Source organism: Salmo trutta, chromosome 28 (genome assembly GCF_901001165.1).
Source record: "Salmo trutta chromosome 28, fSalTru1.1, whole genome shotgun sequence".
In the NCBI taxonomy this organism is placed as follows: Eukaryota; Metazoa; Chordata; class Actinopteri; order Salmoniformes; family Salmonidae; genus Salmo; species Salmo trutta.
In genome coordinates, this window is record NC_042984.1 from 36,184,116 (window position 1) to 36,202,864 (window position 18,749).

Genomic DNA, 18,749 nt, shown 5'->3' on the forward strand with positions numbered 1-18,749 from the left:
GCTCCCCGCACTAGCCCTGAGGTGCGTGTTCCCAGGCTGATACCTCCAGTACCAGCACCACGCATCAGGCTTCCAGTGCGTCAACCCAGTCCGACTCGGCCTGTTCCCGCTCCCCACACTAGCCCTGAGGTGCGTGTCCCCAGACTGGCACATCCAGTACCAGTACCACGCATCAGGCTTCCAGTGCGTCAGCCCAGCCTCAAGAGTCCGGCAACAGTGTGCAGTCCAGAGTATCCGGCAACAGTGTGCAGTCCAGAGTATCCGACACCAGTGTGCAGTCCAGAGTATCTGGCACCAGTGTGCAGTCCAGAGTATCCGGCACCAGTGTCTAGTCCGGAACCGAGGGAGACTGCCTGCGACCCGGAACCGAGGGAGACTGCCTGCGACCCGGAACCGAGGAAGTCTGCCTGCGACCCGGAACCGAGGGAGTCTGCCTGCGACCCGGAACCGAGGGAGTCTGCCTGCGACCGGGAACCGAGGGAGTCTGCCTGCGACCGGGAACCGAGGGGGTCGGCCCGGGAACCGAGGGAGTCTGCCTGCGACCGGGAACCGAGGGGGTCAGCCTGCGACCCGGGACCGAGGGGGTCGGCCTGCGACCCGGGACCGAGGGGGTCGGCCTGTGACCCGGAACCGAAGGGGTCTGCCTGTGACCCGGAACCGGGTGAGTCTGCCTGCGACCCGGAACCAAAGGAGTCTATCAGCAACCCGGAACTAAGTAAGTCAGTTGACGATCCGGAACTAAAAATGATTAACTATGTATTTAATGAGTCTGCCTACAGTGTGGAAAGGAAGAGGTCTGCCTACGATCCGGAACAAGGGGAGTCTACCTACGGCCCGAAACTAATCAAGTCTGTTTGCATTCTGGAGGACAGTAGGCCGGAGCCAGAACCACCTCCTGTATAGGTGGGTTGGGGAGGGGGGGTGTAGCACAAGTGCCATCGGTGACGGCAGCCACCCTCCCTTCCCTCCCTTTGGTTTAGGGGGATTTTTTTGTTGTTGTTTTTAAAAAAAAAAATATTTATGAGGTGCATCCGGGGTCTGCACCTTTAGGGGGGGTACTGTCACGTCCTGACCAGTATAAGGGTTATTTGTAATTGTAGTTTGGTCAGGACGTGGCAGAGGGTATTTGTTTTATGTGGTTTGGGGTGGTGGTTTATTTAGTAGGGCGTTTGATTTATTATTTCCGGGTTTTTGGGTAATGTTCTATGTTTGTATTTCTATGTGGTCTCTGGTCTGTTGTATTTCTATGTCTGGTTTATTGGGGTTGGACTCTCAATTGGAGGCAGGTGTTTTCTCGTTGCCTCTGATTGGGAGTCCTATATATGGGTATGTGTTTAGTTTAGTGTTTGTGGGAGATTGTTTCTTGTTTTGCGTGTGTGAGCCTGACAAGACTGTTTTGTTGATCGTTCGTTCTTCATTTTGTTATTTTGGTGTTTTCTTGGTTTAAAATAAAATACAAGATGAGCATCCACATTCCTGCTGCGTTTTGGTCCTCCATTCCCGACGACAACTGTTACACCCAAGTTAAACAATTTAAAGGCAATGCTACCAAATACTAATTAACCTGTTGGGGATAGGGGGCAGTATTTGCACGGCCGGATAAAAAACGTACCCGATTTAATCTGGTTACTACTCCTGCCCAGTAACTAGAATATGCATATAATTATTGGCTTTGGATAGAAAACACCCCAAAGTTTCTAAAACTGTTTGAATGGTGTCTGTGAGTATAACAGAACTCATATGGCAGGCAAAAACCTGAGAAGATTCCTTACAGGAAGTGGCCTGTCTGACCATTTCTTGCCCTTCTTGATCATCTCTATCCAAAACAGGGGATCTCTGCTGTTCCGTGACACTTCCTACGGCTCCCATAGGCTCTCAGAAGGCGGGAAAAAGCTGAATGACGTAATTCCAGCCCCAGGCTGAAACACATTAGCGCTTTTGGCAAGTGCTCTATCAGAGGGCCATCAGACTGAGGCTCGTGCATGAGGGGATCCCATGCTTTTACTTTCGCTCTCTTTGTATTAAAAAACGATTTCCCGGTCACCCTTCTTTACCATTCGGATAGTGTCTTGAACGCACGAACAAAACAGAGGGTATTTGGATATAACTATGGATTATTTGGGACGAAACCAACATTTGTTATTGAAGTAGAAGTCCTGGGAGTGCATTCTGACAAAGAACACCAAAGGTAATAATATTTTTCTTATAGTAAATCTGACTTTGGTGAGTGCTAAACTTGCTGGGTGTCTAAACATGTCGAGTGCATAGAGGAGTTCTGTATCTATAATTCTTAAAATAATTGTTGTGCTTTTTGTGAACGTTTATCGTGAGTAATTTAGTAAATTTTTTGTAAATTCACCGGAAGTTTGCGGGGGGTATGCTAGTTCTGAACGTCACATGCTAATGTAAAAAGCTGGTTTTTGATATAAATATGAACTTGATTGAACAAAACATGCATGCATTGTATAACATAATGTCCTAGGTGTGTCATCTGATGAAGATCATCAAAGGTTAGTGCTGCATTTAGCTGTGGTTTGGGTTTTTGTGACATTATATGCTAGCTTGAAAAATGGGTGTCTGATTATTTCTGGCTGGGTACTCTGCTGACATAATCTAATGTTTTGCTTTCGTTGTAAAGCCTTTTTGAAATCGGACAGTGTGGTTAGATTAACGAGAGTCTTGTCTTTAAAATGGTGTAAAATAGTCATATGTTTGAGAAATTGGAGTAATAGCATTTCTAAGGTATTTGAATAAAGCGCCACAGGATTCCACTGGCTGTTACGTAGGTGGGACGATTTCGTCCCGCCGACCCTAGAGAGGTTAAGTGTATGTAAACTTCTGACCCACTGGGAATGTGATGAAAGAAATAAAAGCTGAAATAAATCACTCTGTACTATTATTCTGACATTTCACATTCTTAATATTAAAATAAAGTGGTGATCCTAAACTGACCTAAAACAAGGAATATTTACTAGGATTAAATGTCAGGAATTGTGAAAAACTGAGTTTAAATGTTTTTGGCTAAGGTGTATGTAAACTTCCGACTTCAACTGTATTTGTGCATGCATGCACACGTGCATGTGTGTGTGTACACTGTGCAGTAGGCAGGTTGTTTTTCAGGTTGAACACTCTCAAGGGGGAATTTGATATCTGTTGGGAGATGTGTTAATGTCCCATGAAATTACTCTGGTTCTGTCCTGATAAATGTCTCCTCTTTGCAGGGATATGTTTTTAAGGGTGGAGAAGGACACACTTAGTCAATTTATCTTTCTTTAGTTGGAGAAATCGCAGTTGTTCTAGTTCCCAGCGCAGGGAAAACACTGGTCACTCTCTGACACACACTCCCAGTTAAATGAACCTCGCACTCATCAACATTACATTCAGCTTAAAGTAGAACTGACAGCGTTTTAACTATGCAGATATGAAACAAACAGACAATCATATCAGTCAAAAATGTAAAATTCCCAGTTTATGTTACAAAAACAACTTTATAAGCGGCTTTAAAAATAGGTTATACTTGACTCAAAATTCCATGACATTGAGTAAGGTATAATTCCCCAATAAATGTCTTGGTAGTCCAACAAATATTGTTTTCAAGTTTTAAATCACAGCTGGCCTGGTACATTGTTGGATTCCTCCAGCCATCCGTTTCAGTTTCAGTGACTCAATATTTTGGACAAAACGAACAAATGTAACTAAGCCTGGGAATGTCAATACAATGAAACTAGCAATAATCACAAGTCAGTCATATCATAGCTAATAGGCTAGCTTATCTATTAATGTAGCTATTCATTTACCAAGCTAAAAACACAGAGCCTAACGTTAGCTAGCTAGCTATCGGCTGGGAGGATGTTGTGTCAGTAGATGAGTGGTCAACTTTTTCTGTGGCTACAGCTCGAGATGCAGGTGTCATTTGGTTAGCCGACAAGAAATGTGAATCACTTTGCTCAGACTGGTCTCACAGACTAGACGTAACATGGTTTATTTGTATACACAGTAGGCCTACTGTAGCTATGATTAGCTATGGCGCACGGGTCTGTGTAGAATCCAGTCCTGGACAAGACAGATGTTTTTATTAGGTTTTATTTACTGCAGTGTCTATTAATTACCCAAACGCACGGCCGCTTTCCCACATTATATCGCTATAGAATTTTCACAAATGCCTTACTCTACGTCATTCCCAAACATTCCTATGAATGTATGAAAATGTGAAAATGACCATATCTAAGAGCTCACTTGTCAGAAAATGTACAAAATGTGTCATATTCTTCCTGGGGGTGTGTATGAACATATTTTAATAAGAGTTCATGTTCCTAAAACGTTGTCAGTTCCACTTTAACAGCTTTAATTAGCGAGTAATGATGCAATGTTAAGCCTCCTGCTTCTGGCTGTGAGTCTGTGAATGGGAATGCATGCTTTTTAAGCTGTGGGATAGTATTGTATTGTGTCATTATGTTACCGTCTAGTAAATGTCCCATATACAGTATATTCAAACACAGGACCACCTTTCAGGGCTTGAAGTTAAAGCTTGTGATTCCTAGATTTTGAAAGATGTGAGTTAGACTGTAGCTCTTGAAGGACTGTTTAGATTAAAATTGTCAAGGTAAATCACCTGTGAAGCTTTGTCCTCTTTTGAGACTCCCTTGTGACATAATGCAAAACCGGATAAAGTTTGTTCCTTTACCACACAGGACAGACATGACAGGAACCTATGGCTTCTGAAACACAACCTCTGAGAAAACCAACATCTGAGGACATTTACATCTCAACATACTGTACCACAGAAACGGCAGGAAACCAAATGACAGTTGCAACCGACTTCCCCGACACAAATGAAGAAATGTCTACAGTCTTGCCAAACAGTGCAATAAAAGATTTGCTGTGGGTGTGTGTCTGTCTGTGACAAACAGTCACAGGAAATGCTAGCTTTGTGTGTGCACCCACTCACAAACAGACACTGGTAAGAGCCTTACGTTCCAATGGCCTTAAAAAGCATCCACATCTACATTAAAACCATTCTCATCAGCTGTGTTTGGGGAATAGTAGAGATCCAATCCCACCCTGCAGCCCGGTACATAGACTACCCTGCTCAGTGTGTAAAAATATTGCTTGGTACGGTATGGTAAGATATCTCACAGCAGAACTAAGGCTGTATGGAAATGTGTGTTCTTTGACCTGACTTAAAGCGGTTCTCTATTGAGTTGCTGGCAATGATAGCAGCCATGTTGGACCTAGTCTGTTGTGTTGATGAAAGCAGGTTTGTGGCCTTGATGAATGAAGTCATTAGGATGAGCCTTGAGGCTCCTGGTAGAGGCCAAGGTAACGCACCCTACGCTACCTTGGTGGATCTGACTGTACACAGAAAAACTGGGTTGGGTACTCTGTCTTTCTCTTTCGATGCACACACACACAAACACATGCGCACATACACATTTTATAAGCCAGTCAGCTGGTGTCTACAGGGAGGAGCAGGAGAGAAAGGATCAGTATGAAACAGAGTAGCATCCCTAATGCACAAAAACAAAATATGCCATTATGAACAATTAGGGAAAGACAAAACAGTTTTGCTGCTATACTTCAAAAGCCCCAGCCTCCACATACTTGAAACTGCCTCTGCTGCCTGGGGAGATATGCTGCTCGAAATCTGCCTTTGCTAACCAACCAAAAAGTTGAAGAAAAAACCCCCCATAGAAATGTAGTTTTCTTTTGAAGGGAAAGACATGAAGAGTTTCTCAGCATGGTCTCTGTCTAGCAGAGACACAATGCACCCAGCACTCAGTTCTAACTGCATGTAAACTATGACAGGAAGTAACCGTCAGCATTTTAGGGACTATCTCTCTGCACCACAGCTCTCAGCTTGGGAGAGGGCACATTTTTAATACATCACTTTGGCAGCTCAAATTGCTTTAAAAAGATGGGGTTCAGACTATCTATAACTGTCCCTCTTTATCACACACAGCACACACGCACCTCACACACACATGCACAGACCCACACATAAATATGCAGGTGTTAACACACAAATCTAAATGTTGTATCACAGAAGGTCATTGCAGGGTGGAAAACAAAGAGCTGAGAAAAGGTATAAGAGTTTGTGGAATGTGTGTTAGGGCAGCCCTGTTATTCCCCACTGCTCGCTTGCTATGGTTTAACCCTCCGACTACACCTGGGTTTCGCTATTCCCCTCCTTTCTGACCAAACCAGATCTCAGTCTGTGTGGTAGTTTTAGACAAAGACACTTGTCCTCTGGTACGAAGGCAGAATCACATACGTCCTGGAGACAGCCAGCGAGACAGTCAAAGACATTCACTGACCATCACATACAGTACAATGACCAAATGACCAAAGGACATGCAAAAAGCACACAGACAAAATTCACATTATCAGTGATGTCATTTGTAACGTTCTACTCTCTAGTACACATAACCCTTCTCAGGGACACACTCACACTGTGGCTCAGATAAGCTCAAAGGCTCTGTGGCTTTATGACTACTTGTGTTGTATTACAAAATGTTCTGGCTTACCAACCTGAGAGGCTTTTGTTTTCATAATGTAAAGTAGATATGTATTGTTCTGTTCTCATGGAGAGATGTAACTGGAGAATGACGGTATAAAATTGTCCCACAGTACTATAGGCCTTCAGTTAATTCAGATAGGTTTCCTTTCTTCATCAAGGCCAGTTATTCATCTATCCATCCATCCATCCATCCATCCATCCATCCATCCATCCATCCATCCATCCATCCATCCATCCATCCATCCATCCATCCATCCATCCATCCATCCATCCATCCATCCATCACTCACTCACTCACTCACTCACTCACTCACTCACTCACTCACTCACTCACTCACTCACTCACTCACTCACTCACTCACTCACTCACTCACTCACTCACTCACTCACTCACTCACTCACTCACTCACTCACTCCCTCCCTCCCTCACTCACTCACTCACTCACTCACTCACTCACTCACACACTCACACACTCACACACTCACACACTCACACACACCTAATCCATCTGCACCCTATCCAAAGATAAGATCAAATATCTGCTGGCATTTTATATCTGATGGATGTTTGATGTATGATATCACTGTTAGGAGAGATTGTCAATCCAGTCAATGGAGGATCTAATTTCAGTTACCTGGTAACAGTCCAAGAGGATTGGTCCATCCCTTTACATTCATGATAAACTAAATCCTAAATCCATAGACATTGTATTTACATTTTATACAGAGTGACTTAAAGTTAGTACATTCATCTTAAGATAGCTAGGTTAGACAACCACATATTATAGTCACAGTAAGTAAATGTTTTCCTCAATAAAGTAGCTATCAGCAAAGTCAGCGCTATTAAGAAAAGACAAGTGCGAGCTTTAGTTCAAGAAGTCACTTACACATCAAGTTTGCATCGTTTGCAAGTAAGCATTCAGTACCTCTCTCCATCTATTAGTGTAGTGTCGGCCTACTTGACAAACATAGCATGAGATCCAATATTCATACTTGATCAAACATTGCCTCAACTTGGGGAATAGAAATTGCATAAGAAAGAGACCCATTTACAGAGAGATAGGAGGAAGGAGACAAAGAGCGAGAGAGAGAGAACACAAACCGACAGGACACTAGAGGGATCATGTTGGACAGTATAACACTGAGTGAGCCATTCGTCTCTTTATTGATGATATGCTTGACTGCTTATCCACAGTGCACAAGCCAGGGTTAAAACACGCAATACTGAGTCTGCTCACTTTACAGTACGACAAAGAGGAAAGAGGGGCACTGGGGTTTTCAGAGTACGGTACATAAATATGAGTGAGTTTATACATGCACATAGAGAGCCACTGAACAGTCCTCTGGTTATTTACAAGCTGGTGCCAGGGGGGTTGGGGGGTAGAGGGGGACAAGGCAAAACACACAGTCTTAAAGGCTTTGCATGGTCAATCCGCGATGCAGCCTCCGCAGACATCAGGGCTTTCATACTTCTTGCGTTTAGCGGAGCAGGGCAGAGCTATTGTGAAGGAAGTTGTCAAGGAAGTGAGTTTGTATTTATACAGGACGTACCGCCCCCACCTACCGTCAACCAATCATGCCATTGTGGAGCTATACGGAGCCCTCTGCATTGTTACAAAATTTGAGAGGCGCACGGCGATGTGGTAGGAAGATTGATTTGGCCTCTGCATGCCTCTGAAGGCTCCGCAATTGCGTCACACCCTCCATACGAAGCCTCCTACCACATTTTTGGATCAAGCTTAAATTTGCTTAGCCAGTACTTGTATTGTGGCTATGGTTTCTATCACGTGACCAGAAGGGGCAGAGCAGGTGAGCGGTAGAAACAGGAATTGGGAGTATATTCCTGGCTGCTGAGGGCAGAGTTGATAGAGAGAGGAGGGAGGGAGCAAGACCATACAGGAGCAAGGGACTAGCTATACATTGTCTGTAGAAACTGATTTAAGGCCAGTTTTGCGTTGTTTCCCAACATGGTGATTTGGGGAGGGGAAGCTGATCCTAGATCTGTAGTAAGTAATGTCCTGGTCCTATTACAGTGGCTTCCTCTCTTCAGTTACTGGACAGGTCAAAACAACATTGGCAGGAACTCCACCCAGTCTACTAGTGGAAGAGGAACAAAATCCACCATATTGAATCGACTATCCAGTCAGATTAAGTGGTTTACAAAGGAGGAAGAGCAAAGAAAGAACGTCATTTTTAAAACACTGGGACACAGCAAGGGAGTAGGGTGTGTTTGGGGGGTGAGAAGGGGTGTGAGGAGTTGGGAGGCTGATTGTGGGAGCTTCAGGTGGCCAGCCACAAGCGTTCGTTCACATCTCTTAAGTTAAAATTGAGTTATTTTAGTTAATGACACACGATAGTATACACACTGTACAATCACCACTGAGCTGCCACTGGGTCCACAGTGGTGGGGAGAGGGGGTATCTGCATGTAGGGTTCAATACGCTAACATTGAATATTGAAATAAAACACAGGAGCAACACACACACACACACACAGACAGACAGACCGACAGGGGTTAATGGTTCATAGTCACACAATGTACAAGGAACCTCACCTTTTTACAAAGTCATACAGGATCCATCTAATAAATGACTTCGGCTATAATTCTAAACATTAAATCAAAGAGTCTTCTGTTCTTCTTGAACTGCAGAGAACACTGAGAGAAATATAATGTAACCACGCATACAATGGTGGCGGAGTTGGTGAAACAGGTGTGTATGTGTAATGTGTGAGAGAGAGAGAGAGAGAGAGAGAGAGAGAGAGAGAGAGAGAGAGAGAGAGAGAGAGATAGATAGATAGATAGATAGATAGATAGATAGATAGATAGAGAGATAGATAGATAGATAGATAGATAGATAGATAGATAGATAGATAGATAGATAGATAGATAGATAGAGTGTGCGAATGAAAGAGAGAGCAAGTCTGTGTGTAAATGTGTGTCTGGTGGAGGAAAGGGTGAAGTGGCAGCAGAGGGGGGGAAATCTTCCCTCCCTTCAAAGAAAATAAAAAGTGCAAAGGAAAAGTGAATTCAAGTAACGTGTGCTCTGTCCACAGGAGAGGGGTGAAAGGTGGGAAGGAGGGTCCTGTGGCTTCAGTGGAGGCGCCCTATTGGCTTTCCCTGTGCTCCGTCAGGCTGAAGGGCGTGTCTGTGGGCATCTCCCCGCGGGCGGCTCTAGAGAGAAGCTCCACCCACTTGGCCTGGACTTCTGTATCCTGGGCGCTGAACAGCAAAGCCTGCTGGGAGTGACTCAGCTGGAACGTGTGCTTAAGCTCAGACTTCTCTGTTGCCGATGGCGCTGCCACGCTCACCTCAAACCCCGGAAGGGGTATGGCCCGTGCCCCGCGAGAGTCCTGAAGAGACACAACAAACAGGCCAATCAGAGTCAAGAGGAAGCATAACAGTGCAGTTTTCCCTGTCCTTTAATGCAGGGGGATAGATTTTATTTTATAAGGCACATGCATACAGTGCATACGGAAAGTATTCAGACCCCACGACTTTTCCCACATTTTGTTACGTTACAGCCTTATTCTAAAATGTATTAAATTAAATATTTTCCTCATCAATCTACACACAATACCCCATAATGACAAAGCAAAAAATATATTTTTTACATTTTTGCTAATGTATTAAAAGTAAAAAACTGAAATACCTTATTTATATAAGTATTCAGACCCTTTGCTATGAGACTCAAAATTGAGCTCAGGTGCATCCTGTTTCACTTCTACAACTTGATTGGAGTCCACCTGTGATAAATTCAATTGATTGGACATGATTTGGAAAGGCACACACCTGTCTATATAAGGTCCCAAAGTTGACAGTGCATGTCAAAGCAAAAACCAAGCCATGAGGTCAAAGGAATTGTCAGTCGAGCTCCCAAACAGGATTGTGTTGTGGCACAGATCTGGGGAAGGGTACCAAAAAAATGTCTGCAGCAGTGAAGGTTCCCAAGAACACAGTGGCCTCCATCATTCTTAAATGGAAGAAGTTTAGAACCACCAAGACTCTTCCTAGAGCTGGCTGCCTGGCCAGACTGAGCAATCAGGGGAGAAGGGCATTGGTCAGGGAAGTGACCTACAACCCAATGGTCACTCTGACGGAGCTCCAGAGTATTTCTGTGGAGATGGAAGAACCGTCCAGAAGGAAAACCATCTCTGCAGCACTCCACCAATCAGGTCTTTTTGGTAGAGTGGCCAGACGGAAGCCACTCCTCAGTAAAAGGCACATGACAGCCTGCTTGGTGTTTGCCAAAAGGCACCTAAAGGACTCTCAGACCATGAGAAACAAGATTCTCTGGTCTGATGAAACCAAGATTGAACTCTTTGGCCTGAATGCCAAGCGTCTCATCTGGAGGAAACCTGGCACCATCCCTACGGTGAAGCATGGTAATGGCAGCATCATGCTGTGGGGATGTTTTTCAGCAGCAGGGACTGGGAAACTAGCCAGGATCGAGGGAAAGATGAACAGAGCAATGTACAGAGAGATCCTTGATGAAAACCTGTTCCAGAGCGCTCAGGACCTCAGACTGGGGCGAAGGTTCACCTTCCAACAGGACAACGACCCTAAGCACACAGCCAAGACAACACAGGAGTGGCTTCGGGACAAGTCTCTGAATGTCCTTGAGTGGCCCAGCCAGAGGCCGGACTTGAACCGGATCGAACATCTCTGGAGAGACCTGAAAATAGCTGTGCAGAGACGCTCCCCATCCAACATGACAGAACTTGAGAGGATCTGCAGAGCAGAATAGGAGAAACTCCCCAAATATAGGCAGTGATGTAAAGTACTTAAGTAAAAATTGTTTAAAGTAGTTCCTAAGTCATTTGTTGGGGTATCTGCACTTTACTTTACTATTTATATTTTTTACAACTTTTACTTCACTACATTCCTAAAGAAAATAATGTACTTTTTACTCCATACATTTTCCCTGACACTCAAAAGTACTGTTACATTTTCTTTGGTTAGCAGGACAGAAAAGATAACATCCCTGGTCATCCCTACTGCCTCTGATCTGGCAGACTCACCAAACACATGCTTTGTTTGTAAATTATCTCTGAGTGTTGGAGCACAACCCTGGCTATCGATACATTTAAAAATGAAAGAAAATTGTGCTGTCTGGTTTGCTTAATATAAGGAATTTGAAAATATTTATACTTTTACTTTTGATACTTTCAGTATATTTCAGTAATTACATTTACTATGATACATAAGTATATTTAAAACAAAATACTTTTAGATTTTTACTCAAGTAGTATTTTACTGGGTGACTTTCACTTTTACTTGAGTCATTTTCTATTAAGGTATCTTTACTTTTACTCCAGTATGACAATTGGGTACTTTTGCCACCACTGAATATAGGTGTGCCAAGCTTGTAATGTCATACCTAAGAAGACTCGAGGCTGGAAAAAGTCAAGGTGACTGAATACAGTACTTTCCGAATGCACTGTAAGCTCCCTCCCCTCCCCCTCCTCTTTCCCCAGTTTCTATCGAATCATACAAAAATGCTCATCTAACAATCATTAATCTTAATCTTTTGCCAGGGGATGTCAGCTTTCTGCCTGCCTGGGATTGTCGCAGAGAAAGGATTTGGTTGGGATTTTGGTCTCTAAAATGGAATGGGCAGAGGCTACAGTGACTGGTTTCCAGTAGCTTTTGGGGCTTTTACCAAATTGTGCCGGAAAATGGTTCATTACGCTGAGCTTTAAACACAATACACATTAGTGACATCTACTGGTCGGCAATGAAAAACACTGTTTAATGTTCAAATAGACGTTTTTTTCTACAATATTCATCAAATCTCTGTGGCATGGCGGTAAGTCGCAGGTCTTAGTAGCCTACTATCAGTTACCATACAGGTCCGCAACCTTCCATCATGCTTCCATTTTTTGCTGTGAATACCTTTTTTTGCTGTCAAAAACTGTAAATCTATTATACTTCACTAAATAAAACTAATTGTTTGCACAACAATGTGCAGAAAGTGTGCTTTCACATAAAACTATTTTCTAAATAATATGACTTCGCCGGTATTCGACCCGATTCCCTGTCATCTGAGTGTTCTCTATCTGCTGAGCTACCTTTCAGCTAATGTTCCATGAAAAAATCCTAACTAAAATTGTAAGTAGGATGTCAAGTAGAGGTCGGTGTTTGAAAGCAGCTTGGAATTGAAGAAAGCACCGGAACCACAGCGAAATCATTGGGGTCTCGCATTTGGCAACACACAGTTTGAAAAACCACATGATCAAACGAAGCTTTGTACGTCATTGATCATGTGATAATGTTACTTCGAAACGAGCATCAGTACATTGTTTCGGATAAGTAGTGCTTTGAAAACTGCATCGGAGCATTGGCGCTCCGGCATCAATCGTCCCATCGCTAGTGTAATTACTCTAATAAACTGTAATTACCATGGTGTTATTACTCTAATAAGCTGTAATTACCATGGTGTTATTACTCTAATAAACTGTAATTACCATGGTGTTATTACTCTAATAAGCAGTAATTACCATGGTGTTATTACTCTAATAAACTGTAATTACCATGGTGTTATTACTCTAATAAGCTGTAATTACCATTGTGTTATTACTCTAATAAGCTGTAATTACCATGGTGTTATTACTCTAATAAACTGTAATTACCATGGTGTTATTACTCTGTTACATTGTAATTACCATGGTGTTATTACTCTAATAAACTAATTACCATGGTGTTATTACTCTAATAAACTAATTACCATGGTGTTATTACTCTAATAAGCTGTAATTGCCATGGTGTTTTTACTCTAATAAACTGTAAATACCATGGTGTTATTACTCTTATAAACTGTAATTACCATGGTGTTATTACTCTAGTAAACTGTAATTACCATGGTTGTATTACTCTATTACAGCGTAGAGTAATAACACCATGGTAATTACAGTTTATTAGAGTAATAACACCATGGTAATTACAGTTTATTAGAGTAATAACAACATGGAAATCACAGTCTAATAACAGAGTAATACCGCCATGGTAATTACAGTGTAATAATAGAGTAATAACACCTTGGTAATTTGTTTATTAGAGTAATACCACCATGGTAATAACACCTTGGTAATTCGTTTATTAGAGTAATACCACCATGGTAATTAGTGTAATAATAGAGTTAACACCATGCTAATTACAGTTTATTAGAGTAATAACAACATGGAAATGTACAGTATATTAGAGTAATAACACCATGGTAATTACAGTGTAATAACAGTAATAACACCATGGTAATTACAGTTTATTAGAGTAATACCACCATGTTAATTGGTTTATTAGAGTAAAAACACCATGGTAATTTGTGTAATAATAGAGTAATAACACCATGGTAATTAGTTTATTAGAGGAATAACACCATGGTAATTACAGTGTGATAACAGAGTAATAACACCATGGGAATTATAGTTTAGTAGAGTAACACCATGGTAATTAATTTATTATAGTAATAACACCATGGTAATTACAGTTTATTAGAGTAATACCACCATGGTAATGTTTATTAGAGTAATAACACCATGGTAATTACAGTGTAATAATAGAGTAATAACGCCATGGAAATTAGTTTATTAGAGTAATAACACCATGTAATTACAGTGTAATAATAGAGTAATAACACCATGGTAATTACAGTGTAATTATAGAGCAATAACACCATGGTAATTACAGTATAAAAAGAGTAATAACACCATGGTAATTACAGTGTAATAATAGAGTAAAAACACCATGGTAATTACAGTGTAATAATAGAGTAATAACACCATGGTAATTACAGTGTAATAATAGCGTAATATCACCATGGTAATTAGTTTATTAGAGTAATAATGCCATGGTAATTACAGTGTAATAGAGTAATAACGCCATGGTAATTACAGTGTAATAAGAGTAATATCACCATGGTAATTACAGCGTAGAATGAGTAATAACACCTTGGTAATTACAGTGTAGTAATAGAGTAATAACACATGGTAATTAGTTTATTTGAGTAATAACGCCATGGTAATTAGAGTGTAATAAGAGTAATATCACCATGGTAATTACAGTTTATTAGAGTAATAACACCATGGTAATTACAGTGTAATAAGAGTAATATCACCATGGTAATTACAGCGTAGAATGAGTAATAACACCATGGTAATTACAGTGTAGTAATAGAGTAATAATGACATGGTAATAACAATGTAATAATAGAGTAATAACACCATGGTATTAACAGTGTGACAGTCAGCCAGCTGAGCAGCAGCAGCTCCATCTGAGGTCAGAGTGAGGACAGACAAATCCCCCTGACCCAAATCTACTGAATACAGACAGTGGGAACACACATGGCAAGGACACAGACTGTACAGTACAGGAGGTGTAAAGCACACTGACACACAAAATATCATTGATGGGATGAAAAATAACTGACCCTGTGTCAGTTGTTAGGGGAAACTTCTACCTACATATACAGGTGACCTGGGCATGGAGACGGGATGTAGACAAGACAGCGGTACAAAGACACAAATAAACAGACAGAAACACAGACACAGATAAAGACAGACACAGGTGTGTGTGAGTTTAACCCTTACCTGTCCGCTGGTCTGCAGGTAGAGCACCAGTGGTTCAGTCTTGGTGATGGCCACCCAGGTCTTGGTCCAGCTCTTGCCCTTCTCCTGCACATGCAGCTGGGCACACAGCAGACAGTTGTCCCCCGACAGAGACACCTGCTTCTGGAGAGACAGAGATACACACAGGAGGCAGAGTTAAAGGCCCAATCCCACAGTTGATCTACTGCAGTGGGTGCCAATACTCAAATAATATTCTATAGTTCAACACAGTAGCTCTTTCCCCATGCACAAACCAACGTTTGGAATTGGAATTCACTTTCACTGTCAATTCTACTTTTAATTCAAAGTGATAATCAGCCTGGCCGTTTAAGGGGCACTCGAGGATAAAGGTCTGGGACATTCGCTTACATAACAAACCTAGTGTCCAGCATATAGGAAAGATTTATTGAGAGATTTGGACATGGACAGGTGTTCATGCTGCTGCCCCACTGTTACTGATGTGGTGCTGTAGCCCCCCTTGGTGGGAAATAATACCACTGCAGATCACTGCCATTATGGTATTGCTACTGTGAAAGATCTAGTTTGTGTGTGTGAGACAGTATAACCCCAAGACAGACAGACAGACAGATTAGACTGCTCAGTTGCTGCATCATAGGCATGAAGTGGAGAGACTACTCACTCAGCAGAGTCTGCTGCTTTCCACTAAGCCCCTTAACTAGTCATGGTACTTGTTCTCAAATAGAGGTTACTTAATATTGCTGTGTGTGTGTGTGTGTGTGTGTGTGTGTGTGTGTGTGTGTGTGTGTGTGTGTGTGTGTGTGTGTGTGTGTGTGTGTGTGTGTGTGTGTGTGTGTGTGTGTGTGTGTGTGTGTGTGTGTGTGTGAATGATAGAGGTGCATGATGCTCTGTGGGTCTGTCTGGGCTGGGCTCTGTCTTCTCTGTCATGCTGGTGCAACTAATGTGATTATGCCGCTCTCTCCAGAGGCTGGAACTGAGATAGTGTGTCCGCTGCCAACCTCCATACTCCAACTCCCTTCCTCAGACCTGCTCTGCTGGGAGTCCACTCTGTGCAGCCTGTCCATGCTAGCTTCTCAACAACAATAAGTATGATGTTTGATTGTCTTATGATGTTTGTGAGGGGAAGAGAAAAGGAAGTCTCTGGATGGAAAATTTGTTTAAATTAAGTTATATTCTACTCTTTTCTATAGCGTAAGCTGAGAGTCGGGCCTCACCTCGGCTGTAGCTTTCCTCTTCAGTTCTACTGGGGCCCCTGCAGGCCCCTCAGGGCCATGGCTAGTCTCGAAGCACTCAGGACACACACGACATGTCTTATTCTCCAACATCTTAGAGCATTTACCACAGATGGCCTGCAGAGGGAGGGGAAGAGCGAAAGAGGAAGAGGGAGGAATGGAGAGAAAAAAATCTATATTTAGACAACTGAAAATCAATTATACAGGACATCCACTGATGAAAATGCAGCATCCTGGCACTAACTGTTCCAGCCCCCAACCTCCTCTCCCTCTCTGTGCTCACCGCTCCACAGGCTTTGCAGTGGTGCTTGCGCTTGGTAAAGTTGAAGCTCTCGTTGCATCCTTTACATGTCTCTTTTTCCTTCTTCTTGGAACTTTTCTGGAAAACAGAGAAACACATACAAACAATGTATCAAGATCTGTCCAATCACAAGGTCATCTTGTCTCAATACATCTTTGTGTTACCTAAGTAACCCTGGCCTGAAATAGTTGGATGAAGGGGACTACGAGGGCCCTTTCTCTCTCTCTATCTTGCCATTTCCACACTCCCTCTGTTATCTACCCTATTTTTTCTCTCCCACTCCCAACATCTTCCTCTATAACCAAAAAGTGAAAATCGAAGCCCCTCCCTCTGCTCTCTCAGACTGGGGCATCGATAGCACCACCAGCCATTTAGCACATTTGCATTGTGGGAGGGTGTGTGAAATTCACCCCCTGATCGTGTCTCATCTCTCCACAGACACCCCTCACTGCTACTAGAGAGTGAGCTAGTGATGCTATCCCCATAGAGAAGACAACTTACTATTTATACCTCTCTGCAGCCTACTGTGTGGATTATAGATCCACTACCATTGTAATACTACCATTGTCTTGCTACCTCAAACACAGACAGACATCCAGGCTTTAGAATAGGAGAGATCAATGTACTTCTGGTTATGAACTCAGTCATTCATGGTACAATGTATTCACATTATATTGCCCATTGTATGGTTTCTATTATTATGTGGGGTGATGCCATTCATACTGTAGCAAAGAAAGATACATTCTCTTCTAATCGAAAGCAGAGTCAGTAACATAACAGCATTAGGCAACAGAGCCTGAGGAAATGTATTGTATTAGGACATTTGACACCTACCCTTTCTTGCAGTCTTTCACTGTCTGAGTCTACGGATGTGTTGCTCCAGGGACCCTGAGAAGAGAAGAACATGAATACCTGATCAGAGTGACATATTTAACCCTGGGAGAGATGTATGAGTTACATTGTACATCCATTGTTATTACATGGCTAGCACTTAATTTCAGGTGTCAACATATCACTAACAAAGCTCTCTCACACATTGCCAGAGAATGGGACCATCAGCCTCTGAATATTACCTAAAGCTGCTGTGTGTGTTTATCCCCACTAGATGGCAGCCATGCCTCAGAGACAGACAATAGGCCTGGCATGTGTTCCTACTTTGGCCTGTGTCCAGGTCCAGACAGCCCAAAGTGGGTCAGTGGAGATTCAGAAGAGATTTTTGTACAGTGTGCATGGGGGCTTCCCCTATTAGGTCATGAGAGAGTGCCGGGGAACTAAAGACAGACCATGACAGTGTGTGTGTTCGTTTGTGTGGGTGTGCAACTGAATAAAGAGCTCCTTCATAAGTATACATGTTTGTGTGTTTGTGTGTGTATGTGTGAGTTAAGTAAGAGCTTATTTGTGTGTCTATCAATGTCTGCAGTGAGGGACACGTGACACACACGGCTGTGTGTGTGTGTGCGCGTGTTGTGTGAGGATAGGTGCTTTGTCAGACAAAGACCTGACTGTAACACACTTTCTGACAAAGCCATAGTGCTTTCATATTGATATATAAATGCATAGTGCTGGTTTACGCATGGCTTGACAGAGAGAAAGAAAAAAACACAGACAGACTGACTGACCGGTGAGTCTGGCAGGTGGTCTTCGTCCCTGGAGAAGGAACTATTGAAGGCTTTGTTAAAGGTCTCACTGTTCTGCTTGTGCTTCTCTATGGTGGCCAGGATCACCTGGAAGTGGAAGGGATGGGGGAGAGGGAAACAGGAGAAAATGGAGGGGAGAGAAGGAGATAAGCCATTAACAGTTTCAGACAGTTAAAATATTCTTAACTGGTTTACTTTAAAAGTCAAGAGGCAGTGAAGTCACAGATTTTACAATGGGAGAAATTCTACAACAATCTACAGCCCCCTAGGAGAGCGATAGAGAGACAGAGGGAGAGAGAGATGGAGAGACAGGGAGAGAGAGGGAGAGAGAGGGCCTCTGCCTGTCTGAGTTAAAGAGAGCTAATATTAATAATATGCATGTCAGTCTCTCCTGGCTGAAAGTGGAGGAGAGATTGACTTCATCACTACTTTTATTAATGAGAGGTATTGACATGTTGAATGCACCGAGCTGTCTTTCTAAA

General features: G+C 42.6%; 1 protein-coding gene across 4 annotated transcripts in view; it reads right to left on the reverse strand.

Moving 5' to 3' along the window:
* Nucleotides 1-9,544: 9,544 nt before the first annotated feature.
* fgd (faciogenital dysplasia) overlaps nt 9,545-18,749 on the reverse strand; it is a 95,266-nt gene continuing 86,061 nt past the window's right edge. For all 4 annotated transcript variants that reach the window (XM_029719841.1, XM_029719839.1, XM_029719843.1 and 1 more), the window contains 6 exons: nt 18,250-18,354; nt 17,465-17,518; nt 16,613-16,708; nt 16,312-16,446; nt 15,101-15,241; nt 9,545-9,868 (listed from right to left, as the gene is read on the reverse strand). In XM_029719841.1, the coding sequence (XP_029575701.1) occupies nt 9,623-9,868; nt 15,101-15,241; nt 16,312-16,446; nt 16,613-16,708; nt 17,465-17,518; nt 18,250-18,354 (777 nt within the window). In that variant the 3' untranslated portion in view covers nt 9,545-9,622. The remainder of the gene's footprint in view (nt 9,869-15,100; nt 15,242-16,311; nt 16,447-16,612; nt 16,709-17,464; nt 17,519-18,249; nt 18,355-18,749) is intronic.